The 26,690-nt window shown below is 31.2% G+C and overlaps 1 protein-coding gene across 1 annotated transcript in view; it reads left to right on the top strand.

Moving 5' to 3' along the window:
- Positions 1-25,595, top strand: part of COL11A1 (collagen type XI alpha 1 chain) — a 199,301-nt gene extending 173,706 nt beyond the window's left edge. Inside the window, exons 55-67 of the mRNA XM_059061934.2 lie at positions 4,967-5,020; positions 5,157-5,264; positions 5,737-5,790; positions 12,307-12,360; positions 13,246-13,353; positions 13,845-13,898; positions 14,010-14,045; positions 14,143-14,196; positions 15,702-15,951; positions 18,661-18,773; positions 20,209-20,277; positions 22,426-22,659; positions 23,891-25,595. Coding sequence (XP_058917917.1) covers positions 4,967-5,020; positions 5,157-5,264; positions 5,737-5,790; positions 12,307-12,360; positions 13,246-13,353; positions 13,845-13,898; positions 14,010-14,045; positions 14,143-14,196; positions 15,702-15,951; positions 18,661-18,773; positions 20,209-20,277; positions 22,426-22,659; positions 23,891-24,037 — 1,335 coding nt within the window. The 3' untranslated portion in view covers positions 24,038-25,595. The remainder of the gene's footprint in view (positions 1-4,966; positions 5,021-5,156; positions 5,265-5,736; positions 5,791-12,306; positions 12,361-13,245; positions 13,354-13,844; positions 13,899-14,009; positions 14,046-14,142; positions 14,197-15,701; positions 15,952-18,660; positions 18,774-20,208; positions 20,278-22,425; positions 22,660-23,890) is intronic.
- The last annotated feature ends 1,095 nt before the right edge of the window (positions 25,596-26,690 follow it).

The following is a 26,690-nucleotide window of genomic DNA, read 5'->3' as shown; positions in this document are numbered from 1 at the left end:
AACACAAAGCTCCAGAGCCTAAAGGGATATGGTACAGAGTGAATTTTGTGAATTGTAGCTAATGAGGAGAATTCTGTCTTCACCAACCTTTCTTTGCATTCAGCCAACAGGCAGCAATGTCTTTGATGCAGGAATCAATTTAATATCACCCTTGTGGAAACAGCAAAAAACATTCCTATACAATAATTATAATATCTGATCTACACACTTACGACTTAATTGAATACAGAATGCCTTACCACTTATTTCCCTTTAGTTCATCTAGAAAGCATAATTTTAAGTAAGCTTTGTATGTATTTTGTGGAAATTAACATTTTCTTAACCTTTGTTTTGCTACATTGGAACGACAGAAAAGGACCAATAACAATTTTGCTATAGCATCTCATAGCAGAAGTAGCAATGAATAGAAATGTATTGAAAAGTATTATCACATTTTTCCTTGAGTGACTCTTACAAATAAATGATAATAAACCCTCCCAATAGAATATTGGTCAGAATGTTGTGAGTGGCAGTGATACTGAGAAACAACATTCTAACAGTTACTGAACAAGTAAGGAAATTAAGTTATTTGTAGTACATGTACATTTTATCATGCATTTTAATACTTGAGAATAAATGTATATTTCCTTGAGGCACTAAAGATTGTACAGTTTATATCAGTAAGCCATGGAATTTTAATACTCAGGTTATCATAGCGGTTTGAAACCAAGAACTAGTTCAAAGCCCTTTTACTGAAAAAAAATCTAGAGATGACTAAAAAGATTTAAACCTAACCTGAAAATGCATATATTAAATGGAATTTTAAGGAGTCCCATCTCATTTGCCAAAGGAGAATTTACAATAAAAAATTAAAACAATAACTGATATTATTAACTAATAGAATCACAAAGGAAGCTTTAACCTACTATATATGTGCATATATACCATATATGTATTCTTTCCATCCCTATGCCTTTATGCATGAATGTGGATGGTCAGATTAGAAAGAAACATCCCTCCCATATCTACCCACATGAAGATTAAGATCAGATATTAGGTTCTTAGGAAAGCTTTCCCTACTACCTAACTAGATCAGTGTACCTATTTTGTACACCTCCTTCATCTTTGTGTGTTTTACAATGTACTGTATTTGTTAATTTTGTTGTCTGTCTTCATAACTAAACTTTGTGAACTCCTTAGCGTTTCACTTTTTTTTTGTTTTTTGGTTTTTTTTGTATTCTCCATGCACAGCACATTTCTGGCATATAAGGAAGACTTAACTATTTGCAACATGTATGGAAGAATGGGTAAATTGTATAATAATATTATAAAATGTGAATAGTGGAGAGAGGATTATACTGTGTATTTTATATAAAGTATATTTCTCATAGCAAGGAGAATCTCATGTAACGGTGATTACTGGTGGAAAATTAACCAAGGCTTATTTTATTTTCATGTTTTACAAGGCATTTTCCAATCAGAACACTTGTTACTTCATGATAGTACAAGAAGTAATTCACTATATTAAGTCCTTGCCTCTCTGCTTATGCAGATATATGAGAAAGAAATAACTAAAACAAGAATTTTTCCATAGGCATTGCTTAGTATTTTTTAAAGGGAACTTCCTATTCTCTTTAAAAAAAAGTGTGTTATCTGTTTTCATCCTAGTTTTTCTTAAAAAAATCTGTGCCATCTGGAAAAGGTATAAGGAATAAATGAAAATGGGAAAAATCAGATAAAGAACAGAATAAAACCATTTAATGTGGATTTCCAACATGATAAACATCAGGCATTCATTCAAAGAGGAAAGAAATCCTTTGGGGATGAAGAAACATTTTATTGAATCACAATTTTGTGGCCATGTTGTAGTTTACTTGTGTTTAATTCTCTAGGCTTTTCAAACTCAGATTTTCTTTTCTCCCTTACAGTAAAAGCAATATTTTTGTTACATTTTAGACAGTTGATGACTTGCTTCTCCTAAAGTTAGATATTTATAAATCTTCTATACTATAAAGTTCATATGTGTAATTGCAATCTTGAAGTTAATACCCCATACCTTTATGTCATTAGTTTACAGAAAAATCTTCATAGAATAAAGAAAAGCCCATTATTCAGTTGAATCTCATAATTTCTATTCCCCAAATTATAGTCATTATGGCTGTTTTACCCACTTTGAATAGGAATACTTTAACCATCACACCAAAAATGTATTTTTTATACATTACAAAATAATCACCACAATAAGTGTAGTTACCATCTGCACACCAAAATGACTGAACTCTCTAATACTAAGAAATATTTGAAGGTTATGCTCTCTACAGAAATCCTCTTGCATAAATAGTATGAAATTCAAAAGATACACTTAAGTTTTAATGCCTATATTATTGCTAACAAACTGTTGCTGCCTCAAGAGACTGCTTACAGGATTTATGCACTTCTTATCTTTGGGTCGAGGCACAATGAATGCCTAATAATATATGAAGTTATAGTGATGATATTGAGAAAATAATTACTAATGATATATTCATTGACTCTCTCAGAGATAAATGAGTTCACAGAACTGAGTTTGATGAAGTGCCTGATACCCATTTTAAATGTGGATTTAAAAGACCATATGAAAGACTAACATGTATCTACCATTAGAACATTAATATAGCATCGGAAAGAGAGAAAGTCATCCTGCCTCACCTTATTTTCACCAATTAACACTGTTTCTGCTAATCTCCCAAAATTCCAACCTCAATCTCAGTTGACGATTTTGAGCACAATTCATAACAAAAATTGAAGTAAACAAATGGAAAACAAGAGAGTCTGGGGAAAAATGAAATACAATTTCCTAGAGATCATTGTTTCTTTTTTAAACTTTCTATACTTATGTCTGAACTTGTGTAGACATTTTCAGCACAGTTAAGATTCAGATTGAATCTAAATGTTTGTTAAGTAATAATAAAAATCAGTTAAGTAGTGGAATGAAATAAATATTTTATAATACAATTATAAATTTTTTATGTCTTAGAATGAATTTATTATGAGTATATATATTGTGTAGCCCACCACAGTAAGGGGCCAAAAGCACTCTTATTGTATTGGACTATCAAACCAAGTGCCCTGCTTGTGTTGATTTGAGACACCATAAGTGAAAATATCAATGACCTAATATAATGAGTAGGAACAAAATTTAGACACAGTGGGAATTATAGCATATTTCTAGCTTGAAAAATAGTTGTTTTCTTTGATACCTTGAATATTATGTGTTATGTAATATAAATGATTCCTTTCTATATGTTTATTACAAAGATTAGAAATGTCAAGTTTTGTATTTCACAAATGACTAAGAGAATGTAAGAAGGAAATTTGAATGTCAGATTTCAATATCTGACTATATATTACGGGATCGTTTAGCTGACTTTCAATTTTCTAGTTAAAACAAGTAGTTTCATACATGGAGTTCATATTTTTCAGTTGTTATAAACAGGATGTATGGAAAAAAGTAAGTTGTTGACATGGTGTCTATACATGTATTTTGAAAGTCAGTTTTGTTTGACCTGACTCTTAGGTTGCCAACAGGGTGAAAAGTATTGGTAAAATAATAGAATTTATATAGAATAACAATATCTAATAATTTTAGTAACAATAATAAAATAACTAACATTTTGTAGTGTTCTTTATGTCTCAGGTACTTTTATACACCATTTACATTTACCAACTCATTGAATTCTCATGATGATGCTGGGAGATAGCTACTGTTATAATCCACATTTTGCAGAGAAGTAAACTGAATCACTCACAGGGTGTGTAACTTGCCAAAGATCACAAAGCTTGTTGATGGCAGAGCCAGGATTTGAATCCAGGAAGTCTGAATCCTGGTTTTAGTCTCTTAAGCTTCAGATTCCATTCCTGTATTTGATACTGCTCTACTGGAAGTTCACAAAATATTTTTTCATGTGTTACATCATTTAAATTTAACAACAATTCTATAGCAAGAGAATTCTTATTAATAACATTTTATGGATGAAAGAACTGAAGTTCAAAAATACTAATAATTGATTAATTATTTATTAATTATTAATTATTTAGCTAAAGTATTTATTAATTATTTATTTAGCTAAATTATTTATTTAGCTAAATTAATCATTATTTATTTAGCTAAAACTAAAGAGAAATAGGGAGACAGATACCTCACAAAGATAGGGGAAAAATATATATATATATACACAAAGAGCAGTATTATGAAAAGCTTTAAATATATATAAATTATATATAATTTATATATAATAACTAACATTTCTCCATAGCAATCCATGCAGATATACAAAAGTTATGCAAATACCAGAATATCTTCTGAAGTTTTTGAATGACATATGGAGTGTGAAGATTTTTTTCCTGCTTTTTCTCTAATACTAGGTTTTAAAAAGTCATACTATTTTTTATGCCACTTAATTATGTGAATTACACAATTCCAGAGAATGAAAATACAATATCCGTTGACCAACAAGATTTTAAATTTTGTACTTTTCAAGTTTGAACATGATCTTATGAAAATGTATAATGTATGGATCTTCTAAGATTAAGAAAGGAGCCAATCTTAAAAACACATATAATGATGGAAGTGAAATCTGAAACCTTCAATTACTTCCTAATTATACAACAAAATAAATGATATCTGAGTATTTAACACACTAAGGGTGACTAAGTCATCAGCATTTCTTTAAAATTTTTATCTCTATTGTTTCTTTACATTGATATGATGTGATTATCTGTATTCTACTCAATCTGTGCTTCATTTGTTTTTAATATTCTAACTAAAATTTGTACATAAATTTATACATAAACACTGAGTTTTCTCAGTGTTTTAAACTAAATTGCTATAGAAAATCACAATTTATTACACTCTGCTACAAATTAAACTGGGGTATTTGTAAATAAGTCTTCAGCTGCATTACTTTTATATGTCATATATATTTTAAAGGCAATTTTATGTTTATAGGGTCCTCCTGGAGCTGCAGGTGCAGAGGGAAGACAAGGTGAAAAAGGTGCTAAGGTAAAATATACATTACAGGTATTATGTTTAAAAAACTCACGTGCACGCTGGACAACATCTATTTCAGTAATTTTAATAAAATAATAAAATGTCTTTTTTCATTATTAATGCATTCACATATTTTATTTTCTAACAGGGAGAAGCAGGAGCTGAAGGTCCTCCAGGAAAAACTGGCCCAATTGGTCCTCAGGGACCTGTCGGAAAGCCTGGTCCAGAGGGTCTTCGGGGCATCCCTGGCCCTGTGGTGAGCATCTGTGCTGAAAGATGTCATTTTGAAAATAATGTCTTATTTCTAAGAAAAATATGAATGAAAATATTTATGTCAGCATTATTTTATAAATTGTGTGCAGTAATTATTATGTAATAAAGTCAGAGACCCTTAGAATATTTAAGTATGTCATTTATTTAATAAGTTTATGGTGAAATTCTAACTTCTAAAGGTAGAATAGAAAACTAAATTCTGAGATCTCAAAGATGTATAATTTTTATACATGCATCCATCCATTCGTGTGTGTGTATATATGTGTATGTAGACACATACACAGAAAGCAAAAAGACTCGAAAATTGCTTACAATATTTGTAGATGTCCTTCACATGATGGAATTCATAGGTGATGTTTGCTTTCTTTCTTATTCATATTACCAAAATTAAAATAAAGAAAAAATATGTCTGCTTTTGTTAATTTAAAAAATCAATCATGTTTCTTCTTCCTCAGGGAGAACAAGGTCTCCCTGGAGCTGCAGGCCAAGATGGGCCACCTGGTCCTATGGTGAGTAGCACCTTTTTCTGTTGTTTAGAATTCCAGAAATGAAATTATTTATAAGCTAAAATTCCTGAAATTTTGTCTTATAAATTGGTTTATATTCTGTACAGTATTCAAGGAAGCATATTACTCAGACCTAAAAAGAGAAAAGTAATCCTAACTGATAAGTTATTTGGAAAATATGCCCTTGATCAGAAGACCTTTCCTTTCTTATGTCCAATGGATGAAAACAAAAACTTCCATTCTGAATAAAATGCCACTATTGGCCCACACAGTTCTTTTCCAAATGTGGACAGTTCCCCCAAATGCATGCAATTACACTTAGTTTCCTGGCACTTCATTTAAAAGAATAACATTGGCACAGGCATACAGTGATTCTTTCACCAAATAAATTGTTCTCTTCATGAGTCATATGGGCTGAAAGATAAAGCATATATCCCCGTGAGTGAAGAGAGGTATAATTGTTACAACACCAAAGCTTGGTTACTCTCATAAACTGTGTATACAAACAACACACTTGAGCAATGCAATAAAGCATTTAGTTGACCAGCATATGGTTCATAGATAGAGTTTATTATAGGAGCCAAGGCTATTCTTTCTACAAAATTTGGGCAGAAAGTGAGACTCCAAGTCTTGCCTTTAAAATGATTGCTTACTAGGTAACAGATTCTATTTCATGGTGGAGATATTTGAACTTCAATGTCCAAAATAGTAATATGTAAGGGGATTAATTAAAACAGGAAGCAATACATATAGCACTATTCAAGTGTAATATATATCAGTTTAAATAGTTGATTTGTCCATACAGAAATTTAAATTTTACAAAACTGCCTCTTTTCATGAGTATATCAACTACCTCAGAGGTATGTATGTGCTCAGAAAGCCATCGAAACTAGGATTTGCAACCTTAATCATTCAGGAGAACTTGGCCATTTCTTTTAGGAAAAATGTCACAAAAATTTCCTCTAACATTCCAGATATTTCATAAGTGTTACAGAGATTATTTTTTTAACTTGCACTGAAAAATTAAAGATCACTTATTTTAATAAATGGATAAAAGTTATCAAATTTTGAGGAGATTGTCAAATCTGCACATTACCCCATTGACATAGGAACAGGGACTTGACAAAAGTAGGATCATCAGTTCCATGTCTGCATCACTATTTAGGGAATATTCTTCTTAGATATGTTAAATTCCTAACTGTACAAAGTCATAGCCTAGGAAAAAAGAAATATTTCACCTTAATATCACCCTAAAATTTGCCAAAGATTTTTTTTTCTTGTTATTTCAGATTTTTCCAATAAGTATTCTGACCTTTCTCCAGATGAAATAAAACGCATCAAGCTGGAGACTTCCTTCAGCTAATATTAAAAATAAAACCATCAAACATACCACCTGATTCTGGCTTGCAAAAGTTTATATTTCTGAATCTTAGGTAAATGTGGGTTTACAGAGCAAGGAGCTAAATAAACAACTCACATCCTTTTCTGCAGTGAAATGAAAAGCATCAGAATTGAGCAACATGGGTGCCATTTCTTTCTCTGGCTGCTTGTTTTATCAGAGAGTACTTAGAATGCAAATCTATTGTAGCTTTTTCATACCATCAAATAGTTTGATTGTGCTATCTAATTTTAATGAAAATGCTACTTGGTCTACAGGAGATGAGGATTGGTGGAGAAATCATCTTCAGGATGCATTTTATGGCAATTTAATGAACTTTTCAGCTCAGCGAAGAAATACTGGTACTTATTTTAGTAGGCAATTTTGTATTAGAGTGAGAAGTAGCATATTGTGATTACTGGTTAAGGTCATCACCTCTCAACCCAAGAGCCCTGGTTTCAAAATGAGCACTACTACCTGCTTGCTGAATAAGTTTTAAGTAAGTTATTCAATTTTTTTTAAGCCTTAGGTCTCTCATCTGTAAAATGAGAATTTGAATAGCATCGATCTTATGGGATATTATGAAGTTAAAATGAATTAAATGGGGATATTAATATCTTTTACCCCATGGGGTTCTTATGTTAATTAGATGAGCTATTTCTAAAAAACAAAACAAACAAACAAAAGAAACAACTTAGACCATTTCTATATAAGTAACAGTTTAACAACTTTATATTAACCTTTGGATTAGAAATTATTTGGGCTAGAGTGAAACAAACACTGGTTAAAACTCTTAAGATGATATTTGGTGTCTGACCACTCTATATGATCAGCTCTGCTAGAGTTTAGATATGGTACAATATTTACTTTTTACTTCAAAATTTAGATATTTCTCAGGGCAAAAATTAAACTTCTACATATGCATGAATTTTATATACAGATAAATATTCAGAATCATCATATGGAACTGAGAATAAAACAGTACGTGTGAAATCTAAAAGCTAAGGACAATGATGAGATTGTATAAAGAATTTTATTTGAGGAGTTTTAAAGTTGAACTGCTGGGGTGGTTTTTTTTTAGGAAATAGCAAAAATCAGATGGGAATAAAATTGAGTGTTTTAAAGAGAACAGTAAAGGTTGCTACATTCTCTCCTCTGCTGCATAGTCAAAATAAGCATGATTTAATCATTTTAAATAATTTTTATTTTATTTTTTGAAGGCACAATTAGCATCTATTTTAGTTTTAAGCTTTTATTTTGTTTTGTTTCATAATCTTACATTTTAAGAACCTATTTGTTCCAATGTAGCTGAAAAATTGTTTATTATTTATCTTCAGACAATTTTACCTTACTATTATCATACATTAATTCTTTTCACATGCTGATAAGTAAAATATCTGATAACATTATTTGTTAAACCATAAGTGTGTGAATAAATGGTAGGATGGGTTACTGAATTATATTTTGATTTTTTAAATGCTACATTTAACTTATCTGTAAAAAGGTTTGAGATGTGTAGCATTCCATAATGATTGAGCAGGTTTAAACTACAAAGCATTTGTCTTTCACCAAATTAAACGTTATTTTACAATACTACATTCTAAATAAACAGTAGGATCTGCATTTTCTTTAAACTTCAATGCATTAGAATTTTGAGATGCATTTCAAAGCAAATATTCAGTACAGCATAATACAGCAGGGGAACATATTTGATTGTGTATTCTAGACACTTAAGAATGTATCATCCCTGTTTTCCTTTCACTTTATTACTTATGAATTATGTATTTCCCTAGGGTTTTTCAATTTACAATATCCTAAGAGGAAATAGAAAATATGTATACCTGAAATAATATTTTTATATGCAGAGTTGATATTTTTGATATGGTCCAGGTTCAGAGGGTTATTTATAACTGCTATCATAGCTTTAACATCATAGCTTTACCAATTTCTAACTGATGAAAATGATAATAAACTGATTTCACTTGGCTAATGCCTCCTTAGATATAGTTCATAATTTTATGAGATTATTAGCTTAGAGGAATTAACACTCTTTTCCTTTAACTCCTTCCTGAATAATATTTATAGAAATGATTTTAAATGCATTACAAACACAAAAAATGTCTAGTATGTTTCCCGTTACCCCCGAGCAATTAGAATCCGCAGTATTTCTTCTTTTTTGCCATTTTAGCTTTTACTATTAGAATGTGATGAGGAAGCCGATTGATAACTATCTGTGGCATATAAGAAACAAATAATAATTCACATTTACATTACACTCCACTATATGCAGTATTTTTGTAAGCCTGTTTTTTCTTTCATCATCACGATTCTCTGACACAGTTATTATTAGAACACCTTTATAAATAAAGCTCTGAGATAAAAAGGAGCAGACCCAAGATTACCCAACTAATGAGTGGTAGACCTGAGACGCTGAATGAAGCAGTGTTTGGAATATTGATGCCCAGCAAACGACATTCCTATTAGTTCTCCCACTTAACAGCAAAATTTCTGTAAAGTGTATCGCATACCAGCAAGAGTTTGAATGTAAAATAAGAAGTAAAGAAAGAAAATAATATCTGGCCTCTTTAATAGTTTTGTGTTTTCAATCTAAAGAGTGTATTTACTTTTAAGTGACATATGTCAGTTTTAACCAATATTTTTAAATGGTTTCTGCTACTGGTACAAGTATATGGTACTTTCATGCAATTACATATTTATTAGAACTATTTTTTCATGCTTTTTTATGCCCCCTTGTTCTAACATATAGAATGTTTGGCATCTATCCTGATGGTCACATGACCTCAATGAATTATTTTATTATTTCTATTACTCATTTATATTATTCCTTTAAAATTGTGCTATCAGACAACATTATTTTCCTAACCAATAATTCACCAAACCTTTCTGATGAGATGAGAAAAAAGTAGATGCAAAATATACTTACTTAATTTTAAAATTATTAAACTGGTAATGCTAAATAGGTAATGTTTTTATTTTAAAATAAATGACATCCTTTATGCTGTTCTGATTTTCATATGGATTTAACAGATTTGGAACTTAATGCCACAGAGCCACGTTTCTCAGACCTTAATGAGTAACAAACCTGTGAAACAGATTTCTGGTCTCTAACTCCAGAATTTCAGATTCAGTTAGTCTGGATGATGTCTATGAATTTGCTTTGCTAATATGTTCACAAATGATGCTAAGGCTGCTGGTCTGAGGATCACACTTTGAGATCATCCACTCTGATATAGTGTTAGCAAATGAGATGAAAGTCCAGTGTTAAAACCTAGCCTTAGAATATTCCTGAAAGTAAATTTGGTAATTTCTTTGTAGTCTCCTTTTTGTCTACAAGAGATTTAACAAAGTGACATTATTGTTTATATTTATACAAAAGAAAATCTAAACTGAATTGATATAAACTTACATCTGAGGATTAATAATTTTCTTCTTACTAGAATATTACTGGGCACATTTACATTTAAACTGCACATAATTTCTACAAAAATAATTTATCTATTGTCAATAGAATGATGTAGGGAAATTGTTCACTTTTATATCAATACTTATAGAATTTCAAATTCATTCATGAATTAAAACAAATATAAATATTTCTGATAACTGTCCAAAATACTATTGATACACAGGACTAACTTATACTAACATTATTCTTACCTTCCTCTGATATTAAGGACTTCGGTTTGAGGAGTAGACTTGAGAAACTAAGGAATTGAAAGCGCTCATCTACGCAATCTCACAGTAGCCCCTTGAGACAGGAATTATAATCCTTGATTTTCAGATGAGAGAACTGAAGTTCTCTTTGGTTAGCTAATTTAAGTTGCTGATAAGAGAAGCTGGCTTCTACCCCATGTCTATTGTATTCTGAACCCATACTTTTTAAATTACATCATGCTTCTTGGATTAGATCCATGGCTTTTAATATATTAAATTCACAAAAATGATGGACTGAGACTCAGTGTGCTCTTTCACACTGAAGACTCAAAAGTGTCTAGGTAGAGGGGAAAAAATTACTTGTGGTATCCTTGCAGAACATACGATAGTAAAGACTAATCATATAGCTTGGTAAAAATTAAAACAATTTGATTACTAAGTGCCATGTTAAAATCATTATTAAAATTATAATTCAAGTAGTTCAATTCAGTCTATATAATTCAAACTCATAGAGAAAACTCATATTTTGTCTTTGTTTCTTGATGTGGTACTTGTTGTAGGCAGTAGTGACTCATGTGTGGTGGTATTATCTGGGCCCTGGTTTCATCAGTCACAATCTTACAAACCATGTCAGTTACATTTTTTCTGACAGAATCTGTTGCCTGCATAGCAACTTGTTGTAATTTCAGAATAAGGATCTTATTTTGTGTTGCCTTCAATTTGGAGTACGCTAGTTTTTATATTTAAAAGTCTGTTTAAAAGTCATCATTATGAATATTTTCATGAGTAGGGACCACGACTAAGAGTTAGTTGCTAAAATCATGCCATAATTTTCATTAAAATATAATTTAGCCTAAATGGATAAATGCCTTACCCTTGGATTATTAAAAGGGTTAAATAATTAAAATACAGGTCCGATAAATGTCAGAAAAGTAAATTATCTTATCTTTACATTTACAAATCATTTAGTTAAGAGATTCAATTCAGAAATTACAGCTAAAAATAGTATCTTGGGAGTTTATTTAGGAAAAATGATTAACAATGGTCAGTTGACTATCAAAAGTTTATTGAGGATTTTTCTTTAAATTTTATTGGAAATATTGTAACCTTTGAATGTGAGTTTAACAGAGAAATATTCGATTAAACGTATGTATAACTTGGAAACCTCTTCTTCTAAAATTAGTGTAATTAAAAATTCATCTTTTCTTTCAACTGAAAAATCATGTAAATCATGCCCTATTTCTAACTTCATATTATTTAATCAAACTTATCAATATTATGTTTTATTATTATGGTTAACTATCAAACTGTGGAGTTTTAAACACATAAAATTATTTAGAATCCTGAAAAATAAACAGTGGTCATTATTAGTTATTTTGAACCCTATCATATTATCAAAACCAACTAGCCCAGTGGATAGTAATATGATTCTCTAATTTGTAACTACTCTATGTATGTTTATTATTCAGGGACCTCCTGGCTTACCTGGTCTCAAAGGTGACCCTGGCTCCAAGGGTGAGAAGGTGAGAGTAAAAGAATGTGTTATTACAATGTTGATTTCTTAATAGCAGAGACAATAATGTTGCAGAATAATATGAGTCAAAAGGAAATTTCAAGGAATACCTTTGTCATCCTAACCAAGGAAAAAGTTATCAGTCCTTAGCTTCCAAGATGAATTTAGAAAAGAGAAAATATAAAAGTAATAGTGAAAAATGTACCAGACTTCAGTGTTAAATTTCTCAATGTTCCTTTGTAGGAACCATATGGAGAAAGCATATGGTTATACTAAAATAAGTATTCAGAAAATAAACAGATAGAATAACAAAATGGTCATTTTTTTATGTTTTTAAACATGAAAAAAAAAATTTAAACTAGACTATCTTTCAGATGGTGATTTGAAAGATATGTATGCTCTATTGCATCAAATAATTAAAGAAAATAAAACATTTTTAGAATGACATTAAATTTTTAAAACTACTTTTAAATCTTTAAATGTTTCTTAGATGCTGAAAAATTTGTGGATAGAAATCATTTCATATAAAATAAGATGCTTTTTAAAATAATGAATTTTCAGTTGTTTGTTTCACCAATATTATATGTAGTCATTATTAGTCTTTTAGTTGAAGGAATTCCCTTTAAGTAAATGTAACACTGAAGGGGATATTTTTAGAAAAAATTTTTTCAATAATATTCCCAACCCTTAATAAAGGTCTCACTTAATGGAATCAATAAATGATCCTGTTAGGTGAGGGAAAAGAGGTTCTTAATCCTATATTTCATTCAGAAAGGGTTAAAGTTTTTATCTAATTTTTTACTCTTATGTTTCATAAATTTAATGTGCAATTATTTTGTGACTATAATATATGTTTGTAATTTATATATTGTTAAAATTTCTTTGCCTTTCAAAGGGACATCCTGGTTTAATTGGCCTGATTGGTCCTCCAGGAGAACAAGGTGAAAAGGGTGACAGAGGACTCCCTGGAACTCAAGGCTCTCCAGGAGCAAAAGGGGATGGAGTGAGTAAAGATATAAATTATTTTCCTACTCCTTTCCAATCATACACTCACACACTCGCAGACATTCCTTTAAACATGACCTAGGAAGTAATTTAGAGCATCTTAATCTCCTTAAGTCAATGGTGTTTTCAAAAAGAAATTTATTTAACCTTACAGTAAATTTAAAAATATGACTTAAGTTAGAAACCATAAAAATTATAGTTCAGTATTTAATTACACAAACATTTATTGAATCCCCAACACATACAAATCATTTTTCTGAAGGCTGTAGGAATGTAAAGACATATGTGTAGACAGGGGAGACATTGCAGCAAAATGGACAAAAATACAGCTCATCTTGCAAAAGTTATTTCTTAGATTCACAATGGAAAATTTTAGGCCATTCTTATGTATTTTTGCATTGTCTAAATTTTGCAATGTGTGTTGTTATGCAACATGTGAAAGTGGAATCGCTGAGAAAAACTCTTTAATTTGGATGATTCTCTCTGTAGGGTATTGCAGGCCCTTCTGGTCCCATAGGTCCACCTGGTCCTCCAGGCTTACCAGTAAGTACAAAACAAAAGAATTTTATAAAGTAAATGTATATATACCAAATATACCAAAGAGACACACATTCTCCAGATTTTTATGTGTACTTTTGCCTTTGCATTTTCCAGGGTCCTCAAGGTCCAAAGGGTACCAAAGGCTCTACTGTAAGCACCTTTCTCTTTGGCATATAAATTTTGCAGTGACACCTACTCAAATGCCTTGTTCTCTTATTCTTGTTCTCTCTCTTATTCTTTCTAACAGGGACCTGCTGGCCAGAAGGGTGACAGTGGTCTTCCAGGGCCTCCTGGGCCTCCGGTAAGTGCATGGTAAAAAGCGTGATATTCTGACAGTTAGCATCCTGAGACTGCCGGTGATTTCTCTGAATTTATAAGAAGGATGAAAAAGCATATTCTGTCAAAGTGCTGATTTTCTAGGAAATAGCAACTACCTTAATTAAGTACTCAGGTCTACATGCCAACACTTGTCTTTTAATTGGCTTCACTCTTTGAATGTAAAGATATCTTAACTATTATAATAATCTTGCTTTTATTAGTTTTTCAAGAAAATCATATATTTTTCATGAAAGCAATTGGTTGTATGCCACAAAGATACATTAATACCTGACTAGGAATAAAAACAAAAGTTCAGATGCTTGACATTTTTTTCCTACTGCATATAATGATAATAATAAAAGCAATGGTAATAGCTACCACTTTTTAGCACTGACATTTTCCAGGCTTCACACAAGCCTGTTAGATCCATGTGAAAAAATTTGAGGCTTCCTTCTTGAACTTGTTTCCAAGTTATATGTGTATTAGTTTGCTAGGATGTCAATAACAAAGTACCACAAACTACATGGCTAAATGATAAAAATGTATTAACTAATAGTTCTAGAAGCCAGAAGTCTTAGATCAAGTTGTCAGCTGCATTGGTTTCTTCTGAGGGGTGTGGGGTAAACGTCTGTTTGAGACCTCTCTCCTTGGCTTGTAGATGGCTCTCTTCTCCTTGTGTCTCCTCACATGGTCTTCTGTCTGTGTGTATCTCTGTGCCCAGATTTTTTTTATTTTAGAAGGATACCGGTTGTATTGGAAGAGGACCCACCCTTATGCCCTCATTTCACTTTATTAATTATATCTACAGCCACCTCATTTCTAAATAAGGTCTTCCTCTGAGTTACTGTGGCTTAGGACTTCCACGTATGAATTTCTGTGGGACACAGTTCAATCCATAACAATATTGATTAAATATTTGGTGTAGTTCTACTCTTACACATATGTAAATTCAAATCTGATTGCACTTCTTTTAATTTTGTTTATTTATAAAGTTATAGATGTTTGGAACCAGCTAATATGTATTTTTAAACATGATATGAATTTTTTTCAAGCACGACAGACAACTCATTATATAGCACAAGAACTTTAAATTGTTGTTTTAAGCTTCAGAAATTAAAATCTGGTTGCAGAGATAGGACATGTAAATGAGGACTAATTAATAAATAAGAAAGTAATGGATATAACATATTTACACACAAATCTGTGTTATGTTACATGTATATAAAAAGGTTCAGAAATCATCTGAATTTTGTGCCTACCTCAATATCTCCACTAGATTCTTTTTAAAAGAATTCACAAAGTTTATATATAAAGAGATATATGTACATAATACACATATTTTAGAATTAGATAAAACATCGAAAATAGGGAAAACAGTGAAAAGTTAAACTATAAGTTCTTATAACAATAACATAAACAGTAATAACTAATATCTGCAGAATATTTTACCTTAGGAAACAGTTACATGCACATCCATCTCTTTTACAGGGTCCACCGGGTGAAGTCATACAGCCTTTACCAATCTTGTCACCCAAAAAAACAAGAAGACATACAGAAAGCATGCAGTCAGATGCAAGTGATAATATTCTGGATTACACTGATGGAATGGAGGAAATATTTGGTTCCCTCAATTCCTTGAAACAAGACATTGAGCATATGAAGTTTCCAATGGGTACACAGACCAACCCAGCCCGAACTTGCAAAGATCTGCAACTCAGCCATCCTGACTTCCCAGATGGTATGTTAATAATACATGACCAAGCAAATGTACTGAGCCTCTAAGTTACCAAGGTGCATTTTCAGCTCATTAATTCTAGTTAAATGTTTAATATAGTCTCTAAATAAAACGAAAGTGAATGATTATTAGTTCCAATCTTGTAGACAGAAAAAGTCGTTTACACTGTAAAACAAGTTCTGCTCTGGAAAATCTTTGTCTTGTTAAGCAAGGTTTCATTAAATTATGACAAGTTCATTTTGGATGATTATAGATAACACAAATATAATTTGCCTTGTAATAACCATCACAGAATGGGTTTGATGTGTGTACACATATGTGCATGTTACTATATTTATATCCTATATCCTAATTTACTTTGCATTAATGATTAAATAGCATAACTGAATCATATGTGACCTATCAGTTTAGCAATGATTTGGTGAGCAGAACATTTAAGAATTAGGATAGTTTGAGGCAAAAATTTATTTCACTGATCCATGAATAACCAGAACAACTGTGAACAATGTATTCCATGAATAACCAGAACAACTGTGAACAATGTATTTGTAATAATAATCAGGATAATGTTTTATAACTATTATTTGACAAAACTTTTACATACCCATTCTGAGAAGGAAACAGTTCCAAGTATCCTAAGTTAAGTGACTAACTCACACAATATTAAACTAACAAGGGGCAGATCTATATCTGATTTTAAATCTTCCACTTTATGTGGAAATACTGTGCCACTCTGTTTACTTGTGGGACTACATTATTTCCCACTATTGATCATATAATGAAAATTGTAACTGAGATCTAAATAACTCAGTATAGATAGAAAAGTTTCACGCAATTTAGGAAGAGACATTTTTTATGACAAAGAATGTCTTAAAATCTCCTATCTTAATCAAGCACAACCTGTTAAAAGGAAAACACAGGTAATTATTAAGGGTTCTTTACAAACTGCTATCAAATGTATTCAAATTTATAATATATTTATTTGAAAAAGATACATTTAGTTTCATATTAATTCAGTGATTTGTAAGGAGAATGACCCAAACTTCTGATCTAGCTAATGTAATCATACGTATGTGACTGAAAATCAAATGTAAAAGATGACAGCATGCACTGACAACATAAAGCAACGTGTGATTAATTAGAACCTGAGCAGTCCAGAAAAAAAATTTGTAAAGTTTGGGGATGGAAAGCTCCCTATGGACTATAGTTCCATGTGATTTCCATATATTAACTAGCTGTATTAATTCTGTAATTAATTAAATTTTAATTAATTACAATTAAATATTTATTTATTAACTTATCGGTGCCAGGCACTGTTATTCATGCAGAGATTCACAGATAAAGAGAAAGAATAATGCCCTCGGGCTACCATTGTATAATGATGGAGACAGGTAAACCATAAGTATTTATAATAGCAAACTATGACAGATACAGATTTCCTCTGCTTTCCAAAATTAGAGGGTTCCTATGAAATCTTTTGCAAGCTGAAATGGCATGAAGCCATAAAGGTATATTAATAATTAAGTGTATGTTATTTGAAAGAATATTTAGTAGCAATGTTGACCGAATAAGACAAGATAAAAATAATGCTTACCATATAATTCAAAATTATATATTCTTTAAAACCCTAAGAAATATCAAAGATTAAGAGTGGCTATTCCAATTGGTAAAAACTTTGATGATTTTTATTTTCTTTTATAAATTTTTCCTGTGAATTTCAATTTGTTCCAGATGTGAACTTATTAGTGGCGTGATCAGAAAAAGTGTAAATTTTTTTGTTAAAGAATTTATTTCAAAAAGCAAACTGGCATTAGATTTTCAGGAGTTCCAGTACTAAGCTAAGCAGTTGGAGCTTTTAAGATGTTCAAAGTTCACAATCAGTGGATTGACGTAATTCAAAGTAATATTTGAAATGAAGTGGCAGCATGAAAAATGGTAGGAGGAAAGCAAAGTAATCATCACATGTATATCAAGTCTGTCTCCCAATAATTCTTGTTTAATAAAAGCTCCATTGTCTATTACGTAAGGGATAACTTTTTGTCAGCCCAACTACTTACCATCTTTACTCACTTAACACCAAATTAATCATCATGGTCATTCACATAATAAATTTTTTTCTGTACCATTTAGATAATAGAATTAATAGCAAACTGCATTTAAATATATAAAATAGACTTTCTTCTTAGATGCTCACTCAAAGAGAGAGTACACTTACTGCATGAAGTTTTTCCTGTAAAGTCATGCAAAAGTATGATACTTGAGGCTAAGTTGATACTCTCACCTCCATCATTACAGATAAATAAATCAAGGGAAAAAAATCAGATTACTTAAGTAGTAAATAATACATATGGTATTTAGAGTCAGGTGTATCTCATCCCAATGTACTTGCAATTTATTACGCATGGATAAGAGAATGTTAATATTTGAGAAGGTGGCATTTAAGCCGAAACCTAAAAGTAATAGGCATGCTAAGATTAAAATAAAAAAGGATGTTCCAGGCAGAGCGTATGGGAGCATTGGCAAAGACAAAGGGCTGCTCTGTAAATATCCACACATGTACCTCAATATGACCAAAAACATAAAAGTGATTCATGTGGGAAAAGATGAATGAATATTCATTTTTCCTTATTTCTCTAATAAAATTTGGTATATAATGTATTCAGTTTTTGGTATAAATGTATTTGTATATGACAGATTTTTTCCTACTTCCAGGTGAATATTGGATTGATCCTAACCAGGGTTGCTCAGGAGATTCCTTCAAAGTTTACTGTAATTTCACGTCTGGTGGTGAGACTTGCATTTATCCAGACAGAAAGTCAGAGGGCGTAAGTACCAATCTGTTTTGGTGGTGACTGTTGACAGTTTCTGCCATGTTTTTGCAATATTGAACTAAACAGGAAAATTATACTGTCATATTTTCATTTATCTGCTTTTCTTACAGGGTAATTAAGAGCATTTCATTTGCACAAATATGAATAAGACACCAAAGTGACACACAGAGTTGACAAATAACTTCTTTTCTTATTTTCTACCCAGATGTATTCTTCATGCACCTGTTTGCTCTCTAAAATTCTATGGCTTTCCATGACACAGCACAGCTAATTCTCAGATTTTAGTGCATGTGTAGTATTCTTTCCAATTACCACGTGGTAGAATTCACAGCTGTATATTATGTTCAAAATACACAATTTTATAAAGAATGATTCTTTCACATAAAATAAGAGTATTCTCTGCACTTTTGTACGTTTTAAATGTTTAATCTCTTCAAACACATTCCTTGATTTTCACCTAGCATTATTAATACATGTGAGCTCTATCTTTAAAGCTACAGGCAAATTATTAATATAAGGAAAGATTTTTCACTAGCACAATTACATTCTCCAAACATTTTATAGGTGGGAAATTTTGACTTTATTTGTATTGTTTTAGTAAATCGCATTCTTCTTAGGAAGTGGAGTAGGCGTGCAGAGGCACGAAAACTCCTTAAGACGAAACAAGTAGCTTTAAGTGTGACTAATCTCTTTAGGAGAGACATTTAGTTTGTAAGTGAAGGATGGGTAGTAGGGTCAGGAGACAAAGCAACTTCTGTTTCCCAACCACACTTTGCATTTGGGGAAGCGGAATAAAGTTCCTCTAGCCCACAAAGAAATGTGGGGAAATGGAAATGCCTCCCCTTACAGGATTACTCAAATTCCCTATAGTGAGGCCCATATACCTTAATTTTTGCTGATCTTTGTAAAGCAAAACAATAAATTCAGATCTATAAAAGATTCTAAACATTTTCCCCAGCAGGGAATAATGAGCTTGTTTCCTGCCAATGACTTTTCCATAGCATCCCGCCCTGAGTTACTAGCTGGATGCTTCAGGATGCCTCCCTTGGCTGTGAAATACTCATGGTATCTGCCTTGATGGCAGATGCCAACTGGCATTGTGAGGGTTTCCTTTGCAAGGGGTCACCTAAGAGTTCCACCCATGTCCCCTACAGCCAACCCTTAGTATGCCTTTACCAAGTTACTTCCCACCCCCTTCTTTTTGAGCAATTAAAGAAAACAGGAAAAAAAAATGACTCAGTCTTCACTAAATTGGAATTCACAAGCTCTATTTCAAATTTTGCTCTTTATCTCATTTTGTATAATCCAGGGTAGACCATTTTAAAAACTCTTTAGCATCAAAGTCTTACTGAAAACTACTGATATATACATAAACAATACTGTTCATAATTTTAATCTGCTGTCTAATTTTCCTGTTCCTTTGCAACAGGTAAGAATTTCATCATGGCCAAAGGAGAAACCAAGAAGCTGGTTTAGTGAATTTAAGAGAGGAAAACTGGTATGTTATTACCTCAGCATGAAGTGGTTTATTTTGAACCTCTTACATAATACAAGTTCAAATTATATAATCTCTAAACTCTTACTGTGAAAGTCTAAATTATACAAAGCAGTATGCTATGTATTCCCTAGTTTGCTCTATCTAAATCTTTGGAAACTTTGTATTTTTTTTGCCGTTTTCTTGTTTTTTTAAATTTTTATTGGAGTATAGCTGCTTTACAATGTTGTGTCAGTTTCTACCGCACAGCAAAGTGAATCAGCTATACGTATACATATATCCCCTCTTTTTTGGATTTCCTTCCCTTTTAGGTCACCACAGAGCATTGAGTAGAGTTCCCTGTGCTATACAGTAGGTTCTCATAGTTATCTATTGTATACATAGTATCATTAGTGTATATATGTCAATTCCAATCTCCCAATTCCTCCCACCTCCCTCTTAGACCACTTTGGCATTTTAGAGAGAAGTCTAAAATTTTTGTATCAAAATAAATGGAAATATATTAAATTTACTAAAATATTAAGATCAAATAAAGTATGCATTTCCCTAAGTACCTGAAATAGATATCATAAAAATGGATTATGTTAGAAATATCAGGTATAGAAAATATAATGCCTATTTAGTATCTCTGACCCTATTTCATTTCCACTGTACTTGAAAACTAATTTATTCTTTGTTTGCAATTTCAGTAAGAACTTTTGGAATGTGAAATGTTTTTTCCGATAGTTACATCTGGAAATAAAGTTAACTGACTGACCTGACCTTTTATGTATTGTAGCACAAGTTTACTTAAATATTTCCATACAATTACCAGTTCGTGATCAATCATTTTATAGAGATTTTAAAATTGGATGCCAAAACTAAATTTGCATTTAAAATCTGTTTTAAAATATTTGTGTTTAAAATGTTAATTATAATATATTTAAATAAACATTTTTCAGCTATTCAGATACTTATTCAATAGTTTAATGTTCTTTAAAAAAGGTATTCTTTTCCATTGATGACTATTTACACAGTTATTATCCTATAAGAACCTACACATACTAGTGAAGTTCTCCACTTGACGTAATTGTCTAGTTCAGTCTTCCAGTTATGTGTTAAATAACCATGTTACATTTGTATCTCTGTATGAGATAAAGATACATGCACAGATAGAACTCTGTGTGTGGTTTTATTTTTTGCTGTTTTGTTTTGTTTTCCTTAGAGTGGATTTCCCAGTTTGCTTGGTTTTTTTCTCCAACCTCTCAAGGATCCTCATCATCTGAACTGTTAATCAGTAAGAATTAAGTAAAATCAACAAAAAGGAGGAAAGTCACAAATAACTGCCTTTATATTGAGTGAATCTATAATCTGAGCGAATTTCTTAATTTTTTTAAAAATATAGGTTTATGTTTCAGCTGATCCCAGATACTTTATTTATATCCAATAAAACAAATTATGAGCTTGACAAATGAGTTCTTAATAATTTGCAATTAAGACTGTTTTCCTGCTCTAAATACAAAATAAGTATTTCCTGACAACAAATATTCACTTGCGTGTCTTGGGCAATATGCTTGGTGCTAGTGATACAATGATGAATATAAGTACATCATCTGAGAACAGACAAACAAGCAGGTCTGTGCTGAAAATTAGAAGACCAAAAAGACTGTTCCGCCAAAATGAAAAATTCAGGAACATGTTGAAAAATTTGTCAAGTAGATACATTAGGAAAATAGGTGAAATCAAACAACATAAAAATAGTTGACCTTTGCATTGCACTGAGATTCCTCAGTTTTCATTTTTACTATATTACCACTCTATTATTTTAAAAGATACACAAATATAATGATAGATTTCTTGGAAACAAAGGCATTTTTTGTAATACTGACTGACTGATTAGGAAACTGAGGTATATATAGAAGTAAAGTGATTTTTTTCCAAAATAAGTATTGCTGACAGTACCTAAGGTGGGAATACATCCTGATTTCATAAAGTCCTATATCTGGATCTTCTGACTCTCAATGCATACTTTCTTTCATTAAGTGAAAATGGGTCTATTGATGCATCCACATGCTTCTGGGATCACAGTTCACTGTTGACAGTGATTGTATTCTTTTATAACAGAAAAGAGGAAAAGGGTCTTTATGTGTCTCTTTGTTCTCTTCTTCCCAGCTTTCATATTTAGATGTGGAAGGCAATTCCATTAATATGGTGCAAATGACATTCCTGAAACTGCTGACTGCTTCTGCGCGGCAAAATTTCACCTACAGCTGTCATCAGTCAGCAGCCTGGTACGATGTGTCATCAGGAAGCTATGACAAAGCACTTCGGTTCCTGGGATCGAATGATGAGGAGATGTCCCATGACAACAACCCTTACATCAAAGCCTTATATGATGGCTGTGCGGTGAGTATAAACTCTGCTTGCCTTCTTTCACAGAGGTGAGAAGCAGCCTGTAACCATTCTACTTTGGGCCTAAGTCAGATTTCTCTCATGAAGTGGATATCAATTGTTATTAAGATTTGATGCTTAACACTGACATATTAAAGTACAGTATATTAGAGACCACTAATATTCATACACAAACACACACAGAGACACAGAAACTCTCAAACATACATATAGACACATTTTAAAAGTCATAACAGAAGGTAGTCTTGGATCATATGTTATTTTTATGGAATTATTCCTGATATTTGAATACTATTACAGCTAGATACTCCTGAAATGAAAAAAAAAAAAAAGAAAAAAATCAAGAGCCTTATTTCATTTGCCTCCTAATTCATGACTCTAAAATGACAGATAAAGGAATCATCATTATACTGTTTATACCATAGATAATTCTTACCCCTGTATTTTGCTTATAGAGGCATGCTTATTGGTACTATGTTACAACAATTTAGACAGTTATTATCATTTTGTTATTTTTATCCTGTGAAATTGTCTTTCTCACACATATGGTAATTTTGTAAGAGCAAATGACCAATAGAGCATCCTATAAAGCTTGTTGTCTTAGCTAATGAGTGAAGAGAAGTCACAATTACAAATAAACAAAGTGAGTAGGTTACACAAAGATCAAAGAAGAGACCGTAATGCATGTAAAAGGAGAAAGCATTTAGGATTTCCCAATATAATGTATTGATAATTATTCATAAAATTAATACATAGCAATACAAATGCTTCAACTTTAGACTTCTTGCATTATAATTCCTATACTGCGTTCAAATTTTTCTTAGCAATTTTGTCTATGTGTGTGTGTATATATACATATAAGAATTATTATAATATTGGTAAGGATATATTATTTATGTAAGGGTATGACCCAGTACCAATATCAGTTTTCATGTTAAAATGTATATTTCAGTTCAGTAAGATTCTCTCCAACTGTGCAGTATATTAGAGCATTATCTTGAGTAATTATGGCTAAGTATTAAATACAGTCAATTTTCAAAATTTAAAACTACATGTGACATCAGTGATAACAAGAAGAGTTAATTACTACAAAGATAATGGCAAATTTGTTTTCTACTCTCTTCTTTCTTACCTTCTTACGTCCACTCAGAAGCTTAAGAAAAAATAACATATCTTAAAAATATAAAATGATTGTATAACTTTTTATTTCTGCTTAACTTTACAGTCCAGAAAAGGCTATGAAAAGACTGTGATTGAAATCAATACACCGAAAATTGACCAAGTACCTATCGTTGATGTAATGATCAATGACTTTGGTGATCTGAATCAGAAGTTTGGATTTGAAGTTGGTCCTGTTTGTTTTCTTGGCTAAGATTAGGACAAAGAACATATGAAATCAACAGAAAATATACCTTGGTGCCACCAACCCATTTTATGCCACATGCAAGTTTTGAATAAGAATGGTGTAGAAAATAACTTGTTACGTATATATGTACCAATTAGGAAATATCGATGCCCTTGTGGGAGCAGAATCACATGACAAAAGCTTTGAAAATCATAAAAATATAAGATAGTGTGGCTAAGATGGAAACAGGCCTTATTCTTGATTCCCAATTTTCATCTCTTCTTTTCCTATTTGGATTTCTTTGGTGCTGTAGAAAAAAAAAAAGAGAAAAATATATATTCATAAAAGACATGGTGCTCATTCCCGTCCATCCAGGATGTGCTAAAACAGTGTGTTTAATAAATTGTAATTATTTTATGTACAGTTCTATACTGTTATCTATGTGTCCATTTCCAAAACTTGCACGTGTCTCTGAATTCCATCTGACTCTAATTTTATGACAACTGCAGAACTATGATGGCAATAAATACATGTATCATGAAAAAATAAAGTTGCAATTTCTGATGACTCTAATTCCCTTTCTTTGATGAATAATAAAATGCCTTTGTATATATTGATGTTGAAGAGTTCAATTATTTGATGTCGCCAACAAATTTCTCAGAGGGCAAAACCTGGAAGACTTTTGGAAGCACACTCCAATCAACTCTTCTGTACTGATCGTAATTTTGCTGAATTTCAGCCAAAAACATCATGCATTTTAATGCTTTATTCAATGCTATACCTCAACCTTTTTCTTTTCAGAGACCAGGATTTCAAAGGATACTTGTATATGTGGAAAATAAGCAAGTTTATATTTTTGGACAGGAAAATATGTATGAGAAGCTGTTTTAACAAATTGATGCCTCCATCAAGCAATCAATCAGATGTACAGTTTTTTTACTACCTTATCTTATTGTTTTCAGTGTGCTTCAACCAGTGAGGTTAATATTAAAAGATGGAAACTAAACAATTATTTATGAATTTGTTCAATGTTATGTTTTTAATCAATTTCTTGAATTTGATTCTAAGTTGCATATTATAATAGTATCCAAATATTATTTTACCTGCACCTGCCCAACAACTATTATTTCTTTTCTTTCAAGATAATATCATGCATTATTTGACCTAATTGCTAAATAACATCTGGGTGGACTGTTACTAACAGTGCTTGTTTTAAAAGTCATACTTAGTAAAAACAATCAAAACATTTTTTTCCACTAAGGCATTTTCTTTCAGGTAGCTTGAAATAGCAGTAAAATTTAAAAATTACACACTGAACTTTGTATCTATTTTAAGTAATATATGTAAGACTTGAAAATAAATGTTTTATTATTTCTTATATGAAGTGTTAAGTTAATTGATAGCAGATTTCACTGGAACATTTTCAACTGATAATTTATCACAAAAGAACATACCTGTAATATTGAAATTAAAAGTGAACATTTGTCATTCAGAAGTTCTTTTATTTTTGAAATCAAGTTTGTAAATGTCCTTTCAAGAAGGGAGCTATGAATCGTATAAATAAACTCAAGTCTTGTCTACCTGGATTGGTCATTCTCTTTCTTAAACAGGTTTTAAATTACTCTCTATTGCAGAAAAGGCTTTCAGTTTTGTTTCTTGACCATCCAGGTTAGAATAGTTTTACACTTTTGAAAAAGAATATTATCCTTCAGAGATTAGTTGTTTAAATTCTCCACATTTCTAAAATAAAAACACCACATGGTAATACTCTATTAAAATAAAGATAGGGTATATTTAAAATTTCAAAGAAATGCTTTTCATAATTAAATGTTTTACAAAGTCTCAAACATATGTTCACAATTTCAGCATTAAAAGAATTTCCAGAACTTTTATTTGAAATATAGTCTCTAAATCATACATAAAATAATATTGTCTATCAAGAGGAGTCCCATACAACAGAGTATTTACTTTAATGAACGCATAACAATGAGAGAATATTTTGCATATTGACCTGCATTGGGGAAGCTGCATTTGTCCATTTTAAAAAATGGCTTCAAATTTGGCACTCAGTAGAAATAATGCATAAATAACTAAATCACCTATCCTTTTCTATACCTTTCATGTATGGATATGGTTTTCTGCATAGTATCAAATTTTTTTCTCTCTCTTGTAATTGATTTAATCTGGACAAAAGGAAGCTAGTGGAAAGGAAAAAGCATATTATACAACATTCTAGTCTTGGCCCAGCATGTATAAGTTATTCATGTGTAAATTATGGAGAATATTATTGACCTTGCAGGCATGAGTAAGTCCTGGGCCTGAGGCACATAAAGTTTGGTACAATTCTCTTTAAAAAAATAATTAAAAATTACAAATAAAAAATATAAAGTTACTATTTAGAAGAAGTAAAGATATTATAACAAATCATTAAATTAAAAACTGAACCTATACCAAAAGTATCAGAACATCCAGGAAAATATTTTTTTTATTAATTAATTCTCTGAAGTACTTCTGTAACACTTTTATCCATGTGTTTATTTGTTTACTTATTTATTTACTTATATTTTTTGGCTGCAATCTCTGAGTGCCTCTTCAAATGAGAATTTTATAATTTAAATTTCTTATAGAAATAATAAGGTTCTCTAACATGTTAGGTTATAAATTCTTATTATCAATAGCT

The sequence above is a fragment of the Kogia breviceps genome, chromosome 1 (assembly GCF_026419965.1).
Source record: "Kogia breviceps isolate mKogBre1 chromosome 1, mKogBre1 haplotype 1, whole genome shotgun sequence".
NCBI classification, from domain to species: Eukaryota; Metazoa; Chordata; class Mammalia; order Artiodactyla; family Physeteridae; genus Kogia; species Kogia breviceps.
This window is presented reverse-complemented; position numbering and strand designations above follow the sequence as displayed.